Below are 22,410 nucleotides of genomic sequence, written 5' to 3'. Positions count from 1 at the left end.
AGCAGAGTAAGAGCGACGAGTGATTCATGCATATAGACATCACTCAGGGCATTTTGTCTTATGGAAGTAATATTTGTTTTATTGTGAGAAGGGAAACAAGTGGCAAACCAAAATATCACTTTACTCCATTTGAATTCTGTGAAGGCAGTGCATGCTACAGAGTCATTCCCCCTCCCCACCAAATACTGAACCTCTTGCTGGAGGTTCAGTGTGGCTAATGTGTGATGTGCAGTTTGCAAGGCATTTGTGATATGCCTATTGGCCCATTAGAATAATGAAATTTTCATTTTTCTATTAAAAAGCCATCCTAAAAGTTCTGTTGGACATATTGTAGATCTATAACTACATGTTGGCTATGTTCTTTTTGGACTTGTTTTCTGGGTTCAAGGGTAAAGTACAGAAGGAAGAGCTCCACTTATGGTATGAACCAATGTTTGGTAAGAACTGTTTGCTGTTTGATTACAAGAAGCCATGATGATCATTATGCCCAGGCTAGAGGAGCAGGAAAGATGCTGGCTAAGCATCCCTGAATACAAGTATCATCCTTACCATACAGAGCTTGAGATAAACACAGCAATGGGCCCTATATCTTCCTTTGAAGATGGGTGTTTGAAAGTTCTCTAATAGTAGCACCAAAGGGACCCCTAGATGAGCAAATTCTGGTTACTCCCTATGCTAATTACAAATAGGTTACTCCCTATGCTAATTAAAAAAGATAATTTATCTCTGTGATCTTTTTGAGTTTGTGCTGGAACAAAAACAGACTTTGTTTAATCAGGAATGAAATACCTTATTACTTTCATCCATTTTTATCTTTTGGTACCTTTTAATACCATGCTTCCTGTTCAGAGTTTAAGAATTACCTATGCCTCTGTTTAATTAAACTGGGAAAGAGTATTCAAGGGAAAACACCCCAGGTATAAACAGGGGGGGGGGAAGAGGGGTAAATGATATGAACTAGGCACTTGAAGGTTGTGGTGTTGTCATGTCCCTGGTGATGCTTGTTACATCATAAGATTCTTTTTACTTTTATCAACATTTTATTCCCATTTTAGAGTCAGAAGCTTTTGTTTTGTGCAATTAATGTAAGGCAGTAGGGCAAGATCTTAATTAGAAACCAGTTGGTTTCAGTGTTCTTCATCCAGATTTTGGCACAATTTATGACTTAGTTGTGATAAGGAAAGCTGAAATATTTAAGGATGAAAGTGAAGGAAAAGAAACAAAGAAGGTGAGTATCTTGCTACAAGTCATAAATTAACGAAGGACTAATTATTAATGGAATATTAATAATTAATGGAATTATTAATGGAATATTAATAATTAATGGAATTATTAATGGCGTTTCTGTGTGCTGCGCTGGTGCTGGCTCACCAGAGCAGCTTCATCACGCTGGCCACGTGACCCGGAAGCGTCTCCGGACAGCGCTGGCCCCCGGCCTCTTAAGTGAGATGGGCGCACAACCCTAGAGTCGGACACTACTGGCCCGTACGGGCAGGGGTACCTTTACCTTTAATTATTAATGAGAAGTGAAATTGTTCAGGGGTACCAGAGAGAACCAGAATGTGGTTTGAGATCTGAAATGAAAGGGGGGTTTCTATTAGGGAAACACGAAGAAGAGAGAGACTTTGGGAAGGGGGGCACTCTCTCAATGTTTTCTTACATCTTCTAGCTTACACTGGTTTCCCTCCCTCTCCCAACAGCCCCTTCCATGAGGGTGTGCTGACTTGGTGTTATGGGGAGGGGGAGAACAGGTCTGTGATTTCTGCATTTGTTGGACAAGCTTGTCTGTTTGCTAAGAGGCCTTAGAGAGGCTAGATTTTTCTTATGGTGTTTACTATTTCATTATGTTTTTGATTCTCCCTATTTTTGCTCAGGAATCTTCCAATGGAAAACCAAAGCCCTCACTTACAGCAAGTCTGGTAGGTATGGACCTTTGATTTATCATCCCCCAAAGCCCCCAGTTCTGCCTCACGGGAGCAGAACCTTTTTGAAACCATGGGCCAGATGGTTCTGCCTCAATGGTAAAATTTGGCAGGTGGATGGGCTGCCCATCTGCCAGTCAGCTGACATCACGTGACTTAGTGCTTTGAAGTCCCTAATTTGTACCTCACAGGTAGCAAGATCCTGCTAAAACAAAGGTTTTCCCCTTTTGTCTTAGTACCTGCTTCAACAGAAGACCCTGCTGATGCAGTCAATTTATATGGATTGAATTTAGAACCCGTTTTTCACAACAAGCTAGTGGTTTGGGACTATTAAGCATATATCTTCCATTAAGTAGTCAAGTTTGGTGCATGACATGGGGGAGCAGGGAGAAATCAAGATCTACATGTATGAACTGAAAACATGCTATGGAGTACCTGCAGGTCTTTCTGATCCTTCTTGTTTTCCTGGTTTGGAGTTCTAGTCACAAAATCATTCAGAGTGCTGCAGAAGAATAAGCCCAAGTTAGTGTACCATTACACTACTAGAGTACACTATGAGTGTGCTACAATTGTAGTGTGCAAAAACAACTGCTGCTGCCGTACCTGAGAAGCAAGAAATAACCAGGTGGTGCCAAATTCAGCTGCACAGATTCCTTCAACACTCCTAACAACGACTGGAAGTTCTCTTGCAAGGCTATGACAGGAAGTCTGAGGGAAAACAAAAAAAAACACACAAAGCCATCAGTTCCAGTGCTGAAAAATACTGAAACCATGCACACAGCAAGTATCAGATAGGGGCTTACAGGAAAGGCTATTTAGTTCAGTTTTATGTTGAAGATTAACCATTCCTACATATTGTTGCTGTCAGGCAATTTATGCAATTCGTTGAGGTAGCAGTGAATACACAAGTGCTCTAACTTACTTCAGAGCCTTCATGGTGAAGTGAGGAATAAAAGAATCCCTAAGCGAATACATTTCTGGGACATTTACAATGACAAAGGAACACTGCCTTCAGCTTTACACGATGTTGGGTACCCTATTAAAAACCCAGTTTCAGAATGGATAAAATCTGATACATCAATAATAAAAGTATGATTTAGGAAAGAATTTTTTAAAAATTGTTTCATTGGCCCTAAGAGCACTATTGACCCTAAGGGCACTGAATCACACCAAAAGGACCATGAGTTTTGCACACAAAATATGTAAATGAGATTGTTGAAAACATGTAATGATTACTAGCTGCTTGAAAATTGTATCTGTATGATACATGTTTGTTGCACTCATGCAATATGTCAATATGTACAAAGAAAAATAAAGCAATGCCATACTAAAGTCAGGAAAGCGTCATCCTCCTAGCCAGCATTTATTGTGCATCAATACTGTACCTATCACATGAATTGCATAAGTCCCCTATCCAGACATCTTACAATCCTCCACACAATCATGTAGGTGTCCAAGATTGGACTGAAATTGTTGTTAATTATGACCTTCTTGGACTTATTTTCTGAGCTCTGTGCAGAGGGAGCAGACCCAATAATGGTGTGAAGCAAAGTTTGGTTTCAGGAAGCAATAGTGATCCACAAGGCCTGGGAGCAAAAAGATGCGGGCCAAGCATTCTTTTTTGTGTTTTTATTAAAATATTTTTTTTATGAGTAACTAATGTACATTCAGTTTTCAAAACGTTGAGTCCTTCATCAGTTACATTCAGTTTGATACATTATTGTTAGGGGACGTTTTTGTGTCAGTATCACATGGGCGGTATGATTCTACTTTGTGGATGTCTTTGAACAGCTTTGAGATAGAGACTATTTTGAAGGAGGAGCACCAGGTTTCAGGACCCCTTTATGATGTCGTTAAACAGGCTAGTCATGTGGGGTTTCTTTGAATTTCTTGTTGAATTCTGCTATAAAGCCATCTGGGCAAGCGGCTTTGTGTTGTTTTAGGTCTTTGAAGACAGTCTCTATTTCCTCTGGGGTAATAAAGCTGTCCATGTATTCTTGTTCCTCTGCTGTTAATAAGGTTGCCACAGGCAATCCTGCCAGGAAATTTTTAATTCCCTGTTTGGGCAGGTTCTGTGAGATGTATATATTTGAGTACAATTCAAAAAAATCTGAGATTACTTCTTTAGAGGGGAATGTTACATTGCCATCCTTCTGGGTGAGGCAATGTATTTTTGTTTTGAGTGATTTTTTTCCTGCATCTGTTTGCTAGGAGCCTGGGGTTTATCCCTTCAAATTTGTAAAAACACTGTTTTGGGAGCAGGATGCTGATCACTGTCCTATTAATTTCTAGTGAGTCAATCTCCCTTCTTTTATGTTCTATTAGTTTAAGGAGTTTAAGGAGTTTTTATGGTTCCTTAAATTCTTGAGCACAGGGGGTCATTCTTTTGCAGTTTTATTGTTGGAAGGTTGACACTGCCTTGCTGTCAAAACTGGGAACTTTGTACCTCAGGAGAAATTAATCTTTTATTTTACTTTATTAAGAGAGAGGGCTGAATGGCCTAAGTTTTGAAATGTTCCAAATGTTTTAATAAATCCCACCACAGAATTACTATTTTTCTTTTAAAGAGCGTATTTTCCCTGTTTAGAGGTAGACACTGTTAGTTTGGGCAATTAGGATGACAAAGGGAGGCGAAAGATTTACAACCTCTCTCTCAGCCAGGTACCAAATGGTGTCAAGATTCCTCTTCTAGGTCTCAACAATATTTATGACCCAGTTATGATAATGAAGTTGAAGGAGGTCAGGTTACAATGAAGATGAAAAGAATAGACAATCCAGAAGACTGTCGTCATAAATTAAGTATTCATTTAAATGAGAAGTACAGTACATTCTTCAGAGGTGAAACAAGACAGAAAGAACCAATGACCTCAGGGTTGGAAATAATCTGAAATGAAAGCAGTCTTTACAATGAAAACAAAGATGTGGTACTCCTTATCTTTCTATGCTGATTTTGTGTCCTTTTCACAATCCTTCAACCTACATGGTGTTTTTCCTCCTCTCACCAAAGAGCCTCTTTCCTAAATGCTACAGCTTGCAGGTTTGGAGCTCCCTTCTCATTCTATTTTGCATTTTTGGATGACTTTTGACCAGGAGCCTTCAATTGAAAACCACAGCAAATCTTGTAGAGGTGCACACTTTGACTAGCTTGTTAATTAGATAGTTAATCATTCTTACTGTTTTTGCAACGCATTTGCTACCTCTGGTAAAATGAATTAAGTTGCTACCATGGCTCACAATATCTTACTGCAACAATAGGGCACTTGGGAGCTATTTGTATTAACTCTTTTGCAGTTCTTGCTATTTGAACAAAGTAGTTCTATAGTTCCTCAGCATCAGGACCAAAAAAATCACTGTAAGCATGCTGTGCAATTAAAAAAAAAAAGGAAAGAATAGAAAGCAAAGACATTAATGTTTGTAGTTAAAGGTAAAGGGACCCCTGACCATTAGGATCAGTTGCGGATGACTCTGGGGTTGCGGCGCTCATCTCGCTTTATTGGCCGAGGGAGCCGGTGTACAGCTTCCGGGTCATGTGGCCAGCATGACTAAGCATGACTAAGCCGCTTCTGGCGAACCAGAGCAGCACACGGAAACACTGTTTACCTTCCTGCCTGAGCGGTACCTATTTATCTACTTGCACTTTGAGGTGCTTTCAAACTGCTAGGTTGGCAGGAGATGGGACCAAGCAACAGGAGCTCACATGGAGATTTGAACCGCCGACCTTCTGATCGGCAAGCCCAAGGCTCAGTGGTTTAGACCACAGCGCTACCCGCGTTCCACCCAATGTTTGTAGTTACTGGATTCAAAAAGAAGTAGAAATGTAGAAACAGCCTAGAAGCTCATTTACCTTTGTATGAAAGCATAGCAGAACTGGAGCACTGGGATATCCACTAGAGAAGATTTCTGGAAATAAAGAAAAAACCCTATTACCCAATTCCAAAGAAAACACAATAACGCAAACTGAAACATATTACAGGCAAAATAATCCAGAAATTATTTCAGTGATGACTTGCTTCTAAGTAAACTTGTTTAAGTAGTGGTTTTGTAGAAATAAAACTGTAATTTAAAATTTCCTACAAGTTGTTTTCAAAAACCAAGGACACCTGCGGTTCCTTGAAAGACACTTGGGTTTGAATAGAGATCCCAAATTAGCCATGCTATCCCAGATATATACCCTCTTGTTTACTGTCTTGGATAACCCTCAAGTTACTATGTGACTGACCAAATCTGAACGCTAATCAATTCTGTATGCTGCTCACAATCCTTTAAATAGTGATGAGGCAAAAACCAAGAGCTCCTGGTCTATTCCCACCTTTCAGCTCATTTTATCCTCTCACTAACTTCTTCATTAAAGAACTAATCAACTTAAGGAATTTATTAGGTTAAGATATCTCTCAGAACTACAGCCTTTTATTTCCATGGAGTGTGGGGACAACCATGAATAATCCATTTTTTAACCTTGATATAGTAGGCTGATGAGCAATTGAAACTTCCTAACTTGTGAGTAACAGAGATTATAGACAGAGTAAAAACAACACCTACCTCTTCACCTTTGATTTGGGATGGTTTCTTTACAACTTCTTTTATAAGCTGCAATATAGTGTCTGTCTTCAGAGTATTTAGGGCACAAACTAGATCAACAAGTATAAGCTGAGATGCACTAGCTGCGGGAGGAATCTGAAACAAAAACATACATAAAGGACCACCCCTTATATATTGATTTGTAACATGCCTTTTCAGAAATATCTGGTTCTGTTCTACAAGCATGCACAGGAGCTGAAACTGTAGTGTTCAGACACAGGAAAAACAAGAAACCAGGCATACTGCGCGTGGGGGGGGGGCGGGCGGCAAATGCTTTGAAGTAGTCTTTGCCAACCTGGTACCCTCTAGATGTTTTGAAGTTTTCCCTTATCATTGGGCAGGGGAATGAACTATTTATCACACCACATTTGTGATTTCTTCTTCTCCTTTACCTTTGTTTTGTTTTGATGCCTGTGAGATTTTTTGCTGCTCCACACTGCTGCTACTGCAGCTATAAGTTGCACCCCAAGCTGCCCAGTGAGGGGATTCAAGAAGTCAAGGATTTTATTCTTCAACGTCTATAAAAAAGAAAACACACACTTATTCTAGAATGGGTTTGGATGGAATTTGTTTTCCTACAGACAGGTGCCCTGATAAAATGTCATAAGCAGCTCACTATTTTTAAATCACACTTTTTGTTCTCATACTGGGGGGGGGGGGAGAGGCTAAATTCCCATTGTGCATGTATTTCTCATTATAAGCAAGAATTTATCATGCAACAGTTTTTCCATGTGGCACCTGGAAGTTGCTTCTGAAAATGAACATTACAGTTGCTGTTGAGAAAATACAATCAATACTGGATGGGGGGGGGAACTTTCCTTTCTTTCTTCTATGTGATTAACCAATAACCCCCCTTCCCACAAGTCAGAAATGCAGCTTAAATGACCTAAGCTGGATGATTTAAGACTGTGTGGAGATAATTTCTAACCAAAAGCATGTTTTAAGGAGATCGTGGAAAAGTACAAGAGCTTTGGGATGACGCAGTAAAAAAACAGTGTCGCCATTTTGGCAAGTTCTGTCGAAAGATTTATGTCTGGGAGGAGCAATGCATCTGTTTTCATACTGCGGGTGAAGCTCCTCAGAGGACTAAAGAAGGCGACAGATTTGTAAAGATTAACGATGGAAAGAGTGCTTTTATTTATGGAAGTGATGATATATGGAAACCATCTCGATATGGTTATTGGACGAACGGAAAAAAATCACACAGGATTATAATTTGTGTTTACCTGCTTAAGGAGATTATCAGAAGAGATCACAGAGAAAAAAGAAAAATATATGAAAATAACAAGATGAGATGTGGGAACAGCAAGATAGGACTGGATAGAATTATGAACATTATTTGGACAGATTTGTGAACATTAATGCAGCAGCAAGAAGATGATTGGAATCCCCTTCAGAACTTGAAATATGGGTACCCCCAACAAAAAATTTAAAATTTGGCTTTGTAATTCAGAATTTATGTGATGTGATTTGATTGGTCGGTTAATAAACATTATTTTTTTAAAAAAAGAGAAATTACAGTCAATAACGGTGTTGCGTGCATGCAAAATGTGCTTTATACCAAGGCAATTTCCTGAAGGCTTGTTTACTCAGGGGGCACAAGTAAGAGTGATGTTGCATTTGGGTGCTGCTTACTGGCTTTCCACAGGCACTTGGCTGGTGACTGCAAGAACAGGATGCTGAACTTGATGGGCTTTTGGTGTGATCCAGCAAGCCTTTTCTTATGTACAAATCTGAAACTCTGGCATTCGCATTGGCCAGAGTGGATGGGATGTGTGTGTGTGTGTGTGTGTGTGTAGGGGGTTACTAGTTTTAGGCTTACATTAGGCGTGTCTCTGGCTACTGTCCAGTGGATCCATGGCTAGTCCACCCTCCCCCCCCAATTTGGGGGCCTTACACCAGGCATTGCTGGTGGCTGCCTTTCAATAGCCTGCGCTGTCATTGGGGCAGCTACAAGGCAGAGCCCCTGTGATGACAGATCCTACACAGTGCCACATCCTGGGTCGACACCAGCAATGCAGATTAAGGATAAAAGCCTCTTCTGTATTTGGTGTGACTCTCTGACAAACAGAGATGTATTTAAAGTGGTTGACTACATCTGCAGATATTCAATGGTGTAGGCACCTGAACTTTATGGCTTGCTGCAGAAGCATTGCCAATCACTTCCAAAAATGCCTATTAACCCAAGCAACTTCTTATCAGAAAAATGTGGACAGGATTTTCCCAGCTGTGGTGCACCTGCCCACAGATCACCCAGGCTTAATAAAGCTTACGTACTTTGGTTGCCTTAAAGTAAACTGAAGAAGAGCCTTTTGTTCCAAGGAAGTCAGCTGGCCTTTTTTGAGAATCTTCCTTTTTTATGACACCCCAAAGGAGAGACATGGTGTTAATGATACGAGGAAACTCTTCCAAAATGGCATTCCTGGCATTTCTTAGGTTTATAGGGTCAACATTCCACGGTGACTGGGAATACAAAAATAAATAATCCATTAAATCCAAATATGACCAACACTGGAGATCACTCACACTACAGATATGCAGGAAAGAAACAACACATTCAAAATCCTAAACAATATAATATATAAAAAATAAGCAAGCGTGTTCTTTGCAATAATGACATTATAAATCAGACCCTGTTTTACCACATTTTAAATTTAATTCAAAATTTTTTGCTTAGCCTTGTTTATGCACATATATGGGTACAAACAATTGCACTACACACCACCACTTCCTATAATTTGCAAAAAAAAGGGGGGGTGTTCCAAATCAGAATTTGTTTCAGCAGTATTACTACCTTGATAATGGATAGCCATCTTGGCTTTGCAATCAGATTTAAAAATAAAGTGGAAAATGAGATGTGTTGGCAGGAAAGATTTTCAATATCACCTCTAATAAATCGGGTGCATATTCACTTGATATTTTAAAGAAAATCCTATATGGGATTTCAATTTTAAAAAAAAATGTCTGGCCACATTTCACATCTCATAGCATATTGAGGCATAGACTATATAAACATACTTTAAACTTAAATACCTGCTGTTCCCCTGGCTGCATTTTAAATCACAAACTCAAAGTAGTTATCTTTGAAAACATGAAATTGATACAGAAGAACATTTTCACAGTCACATAAGGAAATTTCTAACTGTGGCTTATCTTGACCTGACAAAAGATTTCACTATTCCGAGAAATGCAGAAGAAGTGATTACAACGGTGGATTTTCAGAGGCGCTGATGGAAGTCTAAAAAGATTGTATAAGTGATAAAGTTGTGTGGTACATTTTATAATTTATATGTTAAAATCAATAAAAATTATATTTAAATTTTTTTTCACTATTCCATCTTTTTCTAATATGAGGCTGTCATGGTTTCAATCCAGTAACACCCTTAAAGTTCAACATAGTTTGAATGGATATGCTTTAAGAATTGGAAACATCACCTGTCAAAAATATATATTAGACAGCAAAAGAAAGCAAGAGAAACAACAACATCATTACCTTTTTGGTTTGATTTGGATGATCCAAAAGACAAAAATGGCCAATAGTGGTTAGTCCTTCCAAAAGGGTAAGAGGATAATCTGGTGTGATGTTTTCCCTTTTAGAATTTATGCTTTGGGGAGAAAGTTAACAATTCAGTTGGTTATTTCAGTCTCGTAAAGAAATTAGTGGATAGCCCACATTCACTTCCATTAAGCTAGAACCTTTCCTTTGCATGCTATGCTTTTAATCCACCCAGCCAGTTATCTGCTGATGCTTTGCTATCTAGGGAGAGTTTGCCCATTGGCTAACTTGTAAAAGCAAAGAGAGAGCTGTGATGTGTCCTGGATGGGAGGGGACAACAACAGTGGTTTTTGGGCGGGGGGAATACCAGACAAACTTTGCAAGATGATGAAAATGTGGCAGGAAAAAGCCTGTTCTGATTGAGACACCACAAGAATTGAGTGGGACATTTCCCCTACTGGTGGAACTGAGAAGCTGAAACAAGTCTTGCCTGCATAGCTCAGTGGCATTACATATGTTGCATGCAGAAGATCAGCTGCCCAGTTCAACCCCAGACACCTCCAATTAAAAGGGTCAGATAGCTGAGGCTGGGAAACACCTCTTTCCAGAGACCTAAGAGCTGCTGCGAGCCAGAGTAGATAATACTGGGCTAGAAAGTCAAGAGTCGGACCTGATATAAATGCAGTTTCTTATGTTCCTACATCATTCCCCTCCCCAAGAAACCAAACAAATAATTTAAGGAAACTTACAAATAGAGAATGAGCCATGCTGACCAACAGCAAAATTAGCTAAACATGAAAAAGCCAGATTTTATGAACAACATTCTCTTACCTTACAGATGACTTTGGTGACACTTTCAGAGTTTCATATTCATACTGTTTGACAAGTTCGTCCAGGTTCTTGCATATCTGTACAATAAACGGTGCCACTGTCCAACCTAAAGATCTCCCAAAGAATGGCAAGGAATATGCAACCAAACCCACCCAAGCTGGATGCATGCCATAGCCATACTCGGGCTGCAAGCCTCGGACCACGGCAGACACAAATAATCCCTGCGAGGTTATAGGGTGTGGATGCACATACTGCATTGCACTAATGGCCTCCTGGAAGTTAAGTGACTTTTGCCATTCCTTAGATAGGCCTGGTTGATTTTCCACCTCCTCCTGAGTCTGTCCAAGGTGATGCTCCAAGACTATCAACACTTGCAGAAGTTTAAGCAGCTCAATCTGCAACGGGTGCTCGCTCCAAATCTGATCAGGACCAAAGTTGATTAGGCTTTCCTCGAGGATGCACTCTTCACTTAACCCATTAGTCTTATTGGCCATTGTATGTCCATAGCACTTCTGACTGACATACATAGAAGCGGATAGAGAAAGGAGGACAAATTCTTGAACTTTGCATCTGCCAAGCAAGTTGCGTATAAATTCTGTGTCCCTGCTCTCTGATGATTTGGCCATTGTAGCCAACTGCGTCATCATTCTTATCAAGACTTCAACACTTTTGACCTGGACATCCCTATTGCCAAGCACATCTTTGTGAGTCACTTTTAAGTAACAAGGGTAGTAAGAGCGCAGGAAACTCAGACACAGATATGTCAGCAACTCTATTAACAGTGAATGGGGACACACGGTTGGTGACTGAGTCTGAAGCTTTCCGTAGAAGCTCTGTCCCACCAGAGATTCCTGGTGGCGGGCTAGAAGATTGTAGATGAGATTCAGATGAGCTGTGGAGCTAGTATCCATGCTAGTGCTGGCTACAGCTTCAATAAACTCCCTAGGGTTTGTTTTGAGTACTGCCTCAAGTACAGAAAAAGCATATAGGACCCTTTTGGAATCATATGGTTGCAGGTACAAAAGAATGTGCTTAAACAGAGCCTCGGCCATTTCCTGTTTTTCCTTCTGCTGTTTTAGCAACCTAGCGGTGGTAAGAGCTTGAAGCTCCAAATCCACCTCGTCATCGCTTGAGAGAGACTCTGATGCTTGAGTTTTCTCAGAATCTGCGCGTACCAGGTTGAGCATGGTGCTGGATTTGGAACTTTCAGGAGGATAAACATTAGAAGAACCAACAAGCTTCATGCTTTCTTTGTCGTCTGTCGAGCCACTGTAGTTCTCGTCATTGCTCATATCCTGTTGGTCCAGAGAAGGAGAAAAAGATGATGTATTATCACTATCCGTAGGTCCAGTGCTGGTATCAGCAGACTCTGTGTGTTCACTATTATCCTCCTCGTCTACGTCTTGTGAAGCTTCTGCACACCGATAACGATCACTTACAGCCAGTTCATTTTTAAGCAGGCATTTTTCTGGGTCTTTTTCAACTTCAGCCCAAATGGCTTCCCTGTCCACAGTTGTAAACTGGCTCAGTGGCAAACTTTCTTCAGAGCTGCTTTCAGAACGCCCCAAGGACTTCTGGAAAGGGACTTTTTTCTTTTTGTACCAGAAACACATGTCTTCTGAAAGAAAGCAAAATTGCCTTTCTTAAAAAGTGACCACTCATTCAGTAGTGAAGGTGCAGCCTTCAGACAGCAGCAGCTTTCTTGTCCAGTATCTGAACACAACAGGTGACCCTCTTCCTTTGCAACTGTGCCATGTGTTCACAATAGACTGTTGTTAAGGGACCTATGTTCTGAAGCAATGTCTATCTTCTGTATAGTTTTAGGTGTCTGATTTTATTCTTCTTTTGGCCTGAAATTGTTGACACTCCAAACCTTTTTTAAATGATATTTTATCATTTTATTTGCAAGCCACCCAGAGTCCAATGTTCTTGGGCAGCCATTTATAAATACAGCAAATAAAAATTAACACATATTGGCTAGTATTTGTAGATTATGATCTCTAACAAATTGGACTTCTTACATTGGAAATGATAGCATCCTTTGTATCTTTGTGATGCTCATTTGCACATCAAGTCATGAGAGACAAGCCATGCTCACATACTGATCCTCTGGTTTGTCCTTCCCTATCTTAAAACAATAAACCTTTAAATTCTTCCCTAGAACAATAACTAAGCTGGACAACACCTATCATAAAAGCTACAAATTACTAATTGTACCCAATTAGCCAGGAAATATTGTTTTCACAAAGACAGCAAAGCTGAAATAAATTCTGTAAATGACAACTCTTAGTATGCTCAGACACACACCAAGTATTTTGCTATGTCCAAAAGTTTAATATTGTTTTGACTATGATCAGACATATTAATGCTGGGATTTAAATGCTGGAATTTATTGCATTTCTTTAATGTAGCCAGATATCCTTGGGGATTTATAGCCTCTCTTTAAGAATAGTTTATTTCTCTCTAGTAATTGACTCAGATAACAATTAATTATATTAATGTATAATAAACCTTAAGTCTTCACAGGAAATTTGGATATAAATATTGTCATTGCTGGGCTATTCCTTTGTGCTCTCCTTCCGAGAGGATCACTGCTTGCATCCAGGTAAAATTTAACCTCAACCCTTTTTATCAATGACTTGGATTCTTGTTTATGTGTGACCTTCATATGCTTGTCTACTATGTTATTGACTAACATTGCTTACTTAATCTTTTGAAATGCCAAACAATTTTTATTAGTTAAAAAAAATAGAATTAAATGTCTGAGACTCACCCCTAGATATTGAGTCTGTATGCTGATATGAAGGGAGGAACACACACACACACAGCACCTGTTACAGGTAAAAGCTAAGGCGCAGCTAAGTCAAGGTGTACTACATAGAAGGCAAATTTAGACTTCAACCCTGTAGAGGCCAACATTTTCTATGCTTGGGGTTTCTGTTTAGACAAAAAGGTGACATGCCTAACAAATATTTCCCCCCTTCCTTCTCCCATACTACTACAGGCTGAATCAGCCCATGAAAAGGACTAGGAATGGTTTTAGGAAATACAAAAGAAATATACTGCCCACAACATGTAATTTATGGAATTCATGGCCAAAAAAATGTAGTGATAGCTACCACATTGAAAAGGGAATTGGAAGCATTCATGGAAGGCCAAGTCTTATCACTTCCTGCTAGCCTTAATGGCTAAAGAAACCTCCAGGATTAAATATAGCATTGCTGTGGGGGGGGGGAGGGGTGTGTGTTTTCATGTATGGTTTGAAGGCTCTCCAGGGACATCTATTGGAAGACCAAATGCTGGACTAGGTGGACCTTTCACCTGAAGGAGAAGGAATCTTCTTAAGTGAAATCTTACCTGCTGAATTTTTCTGCTTGACACAGTGAATAGAGGTACGCTGTGTCCTGGGATGAAGCAGAAGCAGAAGGATGGGTTCCAGAATTCGTGCAACATCATTAAGTGACAGCGCTCGTATCAACCAACCCTGCGCAGCAGCACCAATAGCTCCATCCGAATTATTAAGACTGTCCAACACAACGAACAGAGACCTGGATGGAGAAATTACAGTAATATTTGTTCAAGGTGACAAGGCTAGAATTATGTTAAAATGTTGAGTTGGAAGACTAGTTTACAAAAAGGGACACACACATTTTAAAAATAGCTTTTCCAGCAATAGTAACATTCTCTGCCTTCTTCAATTTGTTTGTTAAGGACCAGCAGTAGAAAATGAAACCTTTATGGTGGTGTTGTGAACATAAGAATCTTTGAATTGGAGAAACAGGTGAATGTTGTTTGTATGTGTATGTGCGTGTACACACACACACTCACACGTATGGATGTTCACATCAGATAGGGAAGAAGCTATGGCTGGCCTGCAATAATGGGTTGAAAGCAAACTTAAGTGTGCAAATGTGGGAGGTTTCTGTACAGTGCTATAGGAAAACAAGCTAAGCACAATGTTAAAGATGCCCATCGGGGAAAAACAACAATATTTTTGGCTTAGGTATATTTTGGGTACGTATGAGACTGTAGTCTTTTCAGTTCAATGACCAAAAGTAAATTTAATTTAAACCTACACCATCAAAATAGACATAAAAGTAATAGCAATACCTATCAAAAGAGCGATTGTGGGAAGTGACTCTGCTGCCTTGGATTTCTCTGGTCAAATGCCACATGACAGAGAACCGGAACAGTGCCTCCAGCCTTGTCCCCTTAGGAGGAAAGAAACCCAAAGCAAAATCAGAACAAAAAGAATGTTTATGAGCTAGTTTGATATATTCAACTACATAGATTTAAAATTGCAGCCTTGCAGCCTACATAAATTAGTGATAATTATGGAAAGACAAGAATACGCTGATGAATGTGCACTTGCCCCTCAATACAAGAAAAATGTTTGAGATCTCTTTGAAAATAGCAGTAGTCAGAATGAAATGAATCATTATATTCTTCTAAAAGCTTAGCTCTATTTCCTTTTAGTTTGAGAAAAATGAAACCTTGATGGAACGATTATAGTGAACATGTGGTTACTTATGCTTCCAAAAATGAAGAAAATCAGTGTATTGTTAGCAAGTAGGCTGGTTAATTAAATCTGCTCTTCATTATCCAGTTAATTACATCTACTCCTGAAAACCCAGAAGAAGGGATAAAATATAAACTGTGGTTTGAGGAAAGGCTTCTCAGTCCTTGCCCTTATGAGCTACCCAAAGTGCTTGCCAACCTAGGTTAGCCTATGCAGTGTAAGAAGGAAGATTTTGACCAATATTTACTCAAGAGGGATAAGAGACTAGTCCAAGAGTGGAGCTGAGACAGCATCTGTCTACTGGGCAGAAGAGCCACATCTAACAGGGCAGCAGCCAAAGAACTGTCTGAAACTGCATGAAGCCAATGGCTGATTCAGTTTAGGACTGCGTACTCTGGTTGGAAGCAACTCTTCAGGAGTTTCCAATTGGTTTGTCAATGCTCCATTACTCAAGACACATTTTGTTTTTCAGACTGGACATGCCATGGATTGAGCCTGTGACCTTCAACACGCAAGGCATATGTTCTACCACACACAACTGATTTTCCTTAATCTTCGCACACCTTTTTATTTATTTTTAAACAGTATCAATCTGGGGTCTAATGGAGCCCTTTAAAAGTCTTAGCAGAAAGGAATGTTAATCGCAGATTTCAAAACAACTCCAGTTTAACATAAAATATATTTCACTGATATTCCAAAAACATAGGGTGGTAGCTAACCAGTGCACCCTATCAAGCAAGGTTTTCTATTCGGGCAAAGGAGCTTTCTCCCTGCTATATACATGCTCCCCCAAAATCTGTTCTAGGAGTGATTGTGATGTGCCACCCCTGCCCCACAAAACTAGGGCGCTGTGTTAGGCTATACAACCTTTAATAAACCTTACTTTATCATGATCCAGCAATGCATGGCAGATGATGTCTTCACAGATATTAGCAGATGGAGCTAGGCAGTGAAGACGGTAGAACAACTCTACACAAGTGTTGTGATGCTCTCTCGTCTCTTTGTTTAGCTGATTCCAAAGCACTTGAGCAACTCTCTGTAGTGAAATTTAAAAAAATAAAAAACCACACTTTCAGGCAGGTTTAAAGGAATCTGTGCTACTGAAAATAGTTCATGGTTTTCTATACCACACGCCATCATACAGCACCATGTTTATTAAGGCAATCAAAAGATAACGTGAACACAGAAAACAGTACACCTCAAGTCAAACTAAGCCATTTTATAGGGCAAAAACGGATTTCACAGTAACTAGGTATTAATACCCTTAACATACACAGCACTACCCCACATCCCCTATACAGCAGAACAATCTAGGTGATGAATACCACTGGAAAGCACATTTGTTTTAAAGGAAGAAGAAGAAGAGTTTGGATTTGATATCCCGCCTTTCACTCCCCTTCAGGAGTCTCAAAGCGGCTAACAATCTCCTTTCCCTTCCTCCCCCACAACAAACACTCTGTGAGGTGAGTGGGGCTGAGAGACTTCAAAGAAGTGTGACTGGCCCAAGGTCACCCAGCAGCTGCATGTGGAGGAGCGGAGACGCGAACCCGGTTCCCCAGATTACGTGACTACCGCTCTTAACCACTACACCACACTGGCTCTTAACAGGGCAGTTAAGATATAATAATTTCTTTAAAATGTTACAATTTCATTCTTTTCAAGTTCACTTTGTTGTAGTGGAAAGCAAGTCAGTGCACCCTCATCGCACATAAACTCCCTGCCCCACTGTAGTAGGCAAGGAAGAATTACAGAATTTGGGTGCCCCAACTTGCACAAGCAGAATCATTTTCTGCTAAAGCAAAGCCCCCACAGGATATGCGTGTGCATTAATATAATTCTTGTTTTGTATTTTACTAGTTCTATGCAACTGTGAAGCAAAGTTTAATACAGAATTGTTACTAAGGATTATTTGTAAGTGCTTTTCAAAGTTAACACGGCAAGGAAATGGGCAATGATTTGTACTTCAGCAGGATGTGTCTATTTACTTTCTTGGCCAGTTGCAATGGTTTGGCCATCAGCACTGGAGAATGGAATGCTGAGCTACCTTCATCCTGGATAGAGTTTGGTTTTTGTACCTCTAGTGAATATCATCCTATGCTATTTCTGCAAGCTGATGTCTTTTCCCTTCCCTTCCCTTCCCTTCCCCACCCCATAACACCATTACGGCTGCTCTTCCAGGGTCGCAGTTGCCATTTTGTTTAAGAGGCGCAAGTGCTAGCTAGAAACAAGTAAACAACATTAAACCACTTGCACATTACAAGCATTCCATTTCCATGGAAACAACAATGCCCAACACACGATGAAAAGTTTATAATGCAGCTCTGTGTGCAGTTTAGTGCATTACCTGGTAGAAATCAGTTTTTTCCGAAATAAGTTTGAGAACCCCATGTGCAATAGGAGGGACTGTGACCATCTGCAGCCTTCCAAAGAAGGGGTTCTGCCCAGGAACTTTATACCGCTTTACTCGGTCTTCAATAACCAGTGCCAATGATTGGGATTGGTTAATTACTTCTAGCAGTACAGAGATGGACACATTCTGAATGTGGCAGTCATTGACACAGCAACATATTGTCATCAGGGATTTGAGCCACAGAGGAAAACTGGATTCACAGCCACCTGAGGAGAGCAGACAAATAGTTTCAGCTCCAGTTTTAGTACAATCGTTGTTCGAAAGAGTTTGTCCCCTTGACAAACATTTATCATTTAACATATGCAAGTGCCACAAAATGTTACAATGCATCCTTCACCTATGAGTGCATAGGAACATAGGAAGCTGCATTTAGATCAGTGTTGTCTACACTGTCTGACAGCAGCTCTCTAGGGGACATTCCCAGAACTACCCAGAAATGATGGGAATTGATCATGGGGCCTTCTGTTTGCAAAACTGTTGCTCTGCCCTTCTCTAATATAGAAGTGATCCTGCTCAGGATTCTAGCCAGCCCAGCCATTCCTTTCCCCCACAACCACCACTTTCCTTTCTAACCAACAGTCAACATTCTTTAGTTATTCAACATGTTTAGTCCTCTTTGGGCTGCTTTGGGTTTGCTTTTTATCCCATTAAAGTTTTTTCTTTTAATATATTTTTGTACTTTCTCTAAACATACTGATACCTCGGTCTTCTAAGAGCCTTAGGCAGTACTCACAATCTAAAGAACATTACTAGGTAAGTACATTACATTGCTAGACACATTACTAAACAAGATGATGGAAGCATCAACCCATTTTTCGTCTGAAAGTCATTGGCCAACTGTGCATGGGAAATGCACAATTAGGAAATGCAAATTAGACAGAGACAGACAAATTAGACAGAGATCTCATCCAGACCTCAACATGCCAAGCCGAAGAAAGCAACCAAGGTATGAATGCACATTTACCTAGCAACAAGTCCAACTATGCTCAGTGGGACTTACTCCTAGGTAAATATGCATTGGAATGCAGTTAAAGCAAATCTGAGATTGTGCCTATTTGATCCTTTAACCTTCAATCCGCTCAACACATACCTGGCTATCCTTTCTTCACTCAGGTCTTTATTTGCTCTTTACCAACACTCTGAAAGCTACATGTCCTAGGCCTTAACTGGTCCTTGCCCTACACTTACAAATTTAGAGCCCTATCACATTACTATTTTTGCGCAATTCTAATGGAAGATTATTGAATACACAACACTGCCTTATTATGTACTCTTCTGCAAATTATAATGTTCCTCTTACCAGGCACTTGAAAGAGAGACAAATGGAGCTCCTCAGTTTCTTCCTCAGAAAGATAAACAGGAAATGTAGTACAATCCAGTAAGAGGTAGCACATAGCTGCAAAGGCCTCTCTACAGTCTTCTCTCATATCTCCCAGGTCAAGCATAACTTGGTCAATGTCCCATTCTTCTTCCTTTTTCCCCCTTTCACCACCAAGCTCTTCTGAAGGAGATGGAGGATCCAGATCTTTCTGTTTAAAAGATGACCCTCGGACAGTGAATAGGTCTGTTAGCATCTGCTTAAACTGAGGCACAGTTATTTGCTTGGAGTCCCATGAGCTCCTTTTCTTGGAAATATTTCCAGCAGCTTGATAATGGTTTCCTTTTTTCTCCCCTTGTCTTGCATGCACTGACAGAACACTGCCATTACTGGGATCTTGTAGATGAACGACAAATACGTATTTGCTGGCAAATTTTGCCACCAGCTCCTGGATGCACTGCAAGGTCTTCTGCATGCTTCCACCCTTTTTCCAGACATCATCTTTCTCAGGAGTTACCCTAGGTATTCTCAAGTGCTGAGCGAACTCTGGGGATGAAGTGCTAAGGCCTATACCACTGTCTTCAGACTTGAGTGGAGGAAAAAGAGCGTCTTCTTCATTCTGGAGCACTTTGGATTCTGAAGTCAGTTCCTGATTCTCTTCCCTCATGGGGCTCTGAAATAATGCAAGGATATGGACCCAAATGTGAATGTTGAGGTTTATACAAAAACCATACATGAGTAACATTAAAATATCCTTGCATGTTTTAACTACATGTTTTAAATGCCTGGTAAAACCTTTTTCTATTCCATCAGTCTTGTGCAAGCAAACAAGAAATATATATTTCCACAACAGCTATCCAATTTTTGATGTAAACCTTTTATATGGTTTTTATTGTATGACTTTATGTACAGTTGTGAAGCACTTTGCTATTTTCTTTATAGGCATATAAATATTTTTATAAGTAAATGAACAGATGTGGGATGGAACACTGCCTTACACGAAACAAAGACACAAATCTGGTAGAGAACAGTGGGGATTTAAATTTGTCTGGAACTATCCTTGTGCTATTCAAATGCAAAGGCATATTCTGCTTTAAGTATTACACAAATTCAGATGTTACGGAGAAAGAGAGCTGAGTTTCAGCGTACTGATGCCATTTTGTCCTCATGTTGGCAGCAGCTTCATAAAAGGTAAAGGTAAAGGTACCCCTGCCCGTATGGGCCAGTCGTGACCGACTCTGGGGTTGCGCGCCCATCTCACTTAAGAGGCCGGGGGCCAGCGCTGTCCGAAGACACTTCCGGGTCACGTGGCCAGCGTGACGAAGCTGCTCTGGCGAGCCAGCACCAGCACAGCACATGGAAACGCCGTTTACCTTCCCGCTATAAAGCGGTACCTATTTATCTACTTGCACTTAAGGGTGCTTTCGAATTGCTAGGTGGGCAGGAGCTGGGACCGAACGACGGGAGCTCACCCCGCCGCGGGGATTCGAACCACCGACCATACGATCGGCAAGTCCTAGGCGCTGAGGTTTTACCCACAGTGCCACCCGCGTCCCCACCAGCAGCTTCATATCAATATTAAATACCATTTGAGATAAAAAAGTGCCCTGAAGCATCCCTTAGTGTAACCACCAGGGGGCCAAAAAAAAGGACTCTATTAACACAACTTTCTGGACTTGGTCCTGTAGATAGGACCAGAATCACTGTAACACAGTGTCCCCAATCCCCATCCCATGGAGCTGGTCCAGGAGCATATCACTGTCAGTGGTACTGAAAGCCACAAAGAGATCTAGAAGCAGGAGAAAGGTTGCTCCCTGTAAAAGTCAAACTCTCCACTACCTTCCCTGAGAAGTGGATATTTGTAGCGGTTGATAGTTATTCCAATATTAATATTACTATAGCAAAATACTGTACTGAAGCACCTACACCTCTCATCATGTATGAGACTGAATATTCAGCCTTTTAGGCCAAGTGCAGAAAACCACCATAAGCACCAGACTCTTGACATTACAAGTCAAACTGAATATTTGTGTTATTTGAAAGAAACATAGTACTGATACCCAGTTTAATACTTAGGATGGCCGGGGGAGGGGGGAGGCGAAGTGTACCATTACAGCATAAGAACCACAGTACAGCATAATGAATGACCACATTAACAATCTGATTAATCAATTCACAAAGTGTATCATAGACATAAACTCATCTCTTAATACCTACAGTGTCTGAGCTTCCTGTATCAGTACCTAGGTAGGCAGGGGGCATCTGCACTTTGCTAAGTACTTTGAAGCATGTCCTTAAGGCATGAGTGAGCTCTGGTAAACTTAGTGTTTCCATGTTTTCAAGGAGAGATTGCACTATACAGCAGAGCATCTGTGGCAGATAGAGAGACTGCACTTCGGAATAAAGTTCCTATAAAAACAAGACATTTCAAATAAGCAAATCTCTTAAATGACGTACATTTAATTTAGAAATCAGTTCTTCTTGCTTATTACATTTTATGTATATACATGCAATCAATTGCATCTTTATTCTAATCTTATTTATTATGTTAACATTTTAAAATAAAGATTGATTCTTGTACACTTTGATGTCATTTTTTAAACAACTGCTTTTACTCATGTTGCTAACATTCTGGGCCTTGTTGAAGAATGGCAGGTTATATTAAATAATTTAAATAAATAATTAATAAAATAATTTATAGACCCTAGAGAAGTCACTTTACTTGAACCTAAAGAACAGCTAAAGAACACAGCACATACATAGTTATCCAATATTAAACGAGGTTATAAAAACAAGTTTGCAGATTATTGCATATTCCCCCCCCCCACCCAAATTATCAATCTTTTGTTTTCTTCTAGGGCACAAAAGCTGTCCATAAATGTACAAAACATCGAACAAAATCTATCATTCCACAGCTCTTTAATAGATGTATGAGACTTAAGTCATAAAAGTTGAGCAAATAATAAAGACAAGACTAGTATGCAAAAAACACTTTTCAAATGACAAATGTGTCCATGCACCATCAGATATTTGGCAATTAAAAATGTGTTTTCTTAATAATTAGTTTATTTGCAGGGATACACATGGAAATTGACTTACTAATGGTATTACATCTAGAAGAAATATCAGTAGAGTGCAGAGTTCTGAAACGGTTGCAACATTCCTCGTCATAAGTTGTGTCTGCATAGATTTATTTCTGCAATTGAAAGGGAAAGCGTGGTTTTGATGAACTTTTTAGAAATTGAACTGCATTGATGTTTTATCTTGCTTACTACTTTTGGTAGAAATGCAGCTAAGAAATGTTTCGATATTTATGGATGAAATGTAATAAAGCTC

At 40.0% G+C, this 22,410-nt stretch overlaps 1 protein-coding gene across 3 annotated transcripts in view; it reads right to left on the bottom strand.

Moving 5' to 3' along the window:
* The window catches only part of DOP1B (DOP1 leucine zipper like protein B), a 66,494-nt gene that overhangs the window by 19,760 nt on the left and 24,324 nt on the right, over positions 1–22,410 (bottom strand). For 2 of the 3 annotated variants that reach the window (XM_053386672.1, XM_053386674.1), the window contains 15 exons: positions 22,174–22,270; positions 21,292–21,483; positions 19,057–19,747; positions 17,691–17,962; positions 16,230–16,382; positions 14,938–15,038; positions 14,185–14,375; positions 10,828–12,445; positions 9,994–10,105; positions 8,778–8,963; positions 6,893–7,018; positions 6,462–6,596; positions 5,767–5,822; positions 2,526–2,630; positions 2,358–2,424 (listed from right to left, as the gene is read on the bottom strand). In XM_053386672.1, coding sequence (XP_053242647.1) covers positions 2,358–2,424; positions 2,526–2,630; positions 5,767–5,822; positions 6,462–6,596; positions 6,893–7,018; positions 8,778–8,963; positions 9,994–10,105; positions 10,828–12,445; positions 14,185–14,375; positions 14,938–15,038; positions 16,230–16,382; positions 17,691–17,962; positions 19,057–19,747; positions 21,292–21,483; positions 22,174–22,270 — 4,102 coding nt within the window. The remainder of the gene's footprint in view (positions 1–2,357; positions 2,425–2,525; positions 2,631–5,766; positions 5,823–6,461; positions 6,597–6,892; positions 7,019–8,777; positions 8,964–9,993; positions 10,106–10,827; positions 12,446–14,184; positions 14,376–14,937; positions 15,039–16,229; positions 16,383–17,690; positions 17,963–19,056; positions 19,748–21,291; positions 21,484–22,173; positions 22,271–22,410) is intronic. The other variant, XM_053386673.1, reaches the window with a different exon arrangement.

The sequence above is a fragment of the Podarcis raffonei genome, chromosome 4 (genome assembly GCF_027172205.1).
Source record: "Podarcis raffonei isolate rPodRaf1 chromosome 4, rPodRaf1.pri, whole genome shotgun sequence".
NCBI classification, from domain to species: Eukaryota; Metazoa; Chordata; class Lepidosauria; order Squamata; family Lacertidae; genus Podarcis; species Podarcis raffonei.
This window is presented reverse-complemented; position numbering and strand designations above follow the sequence as displayed.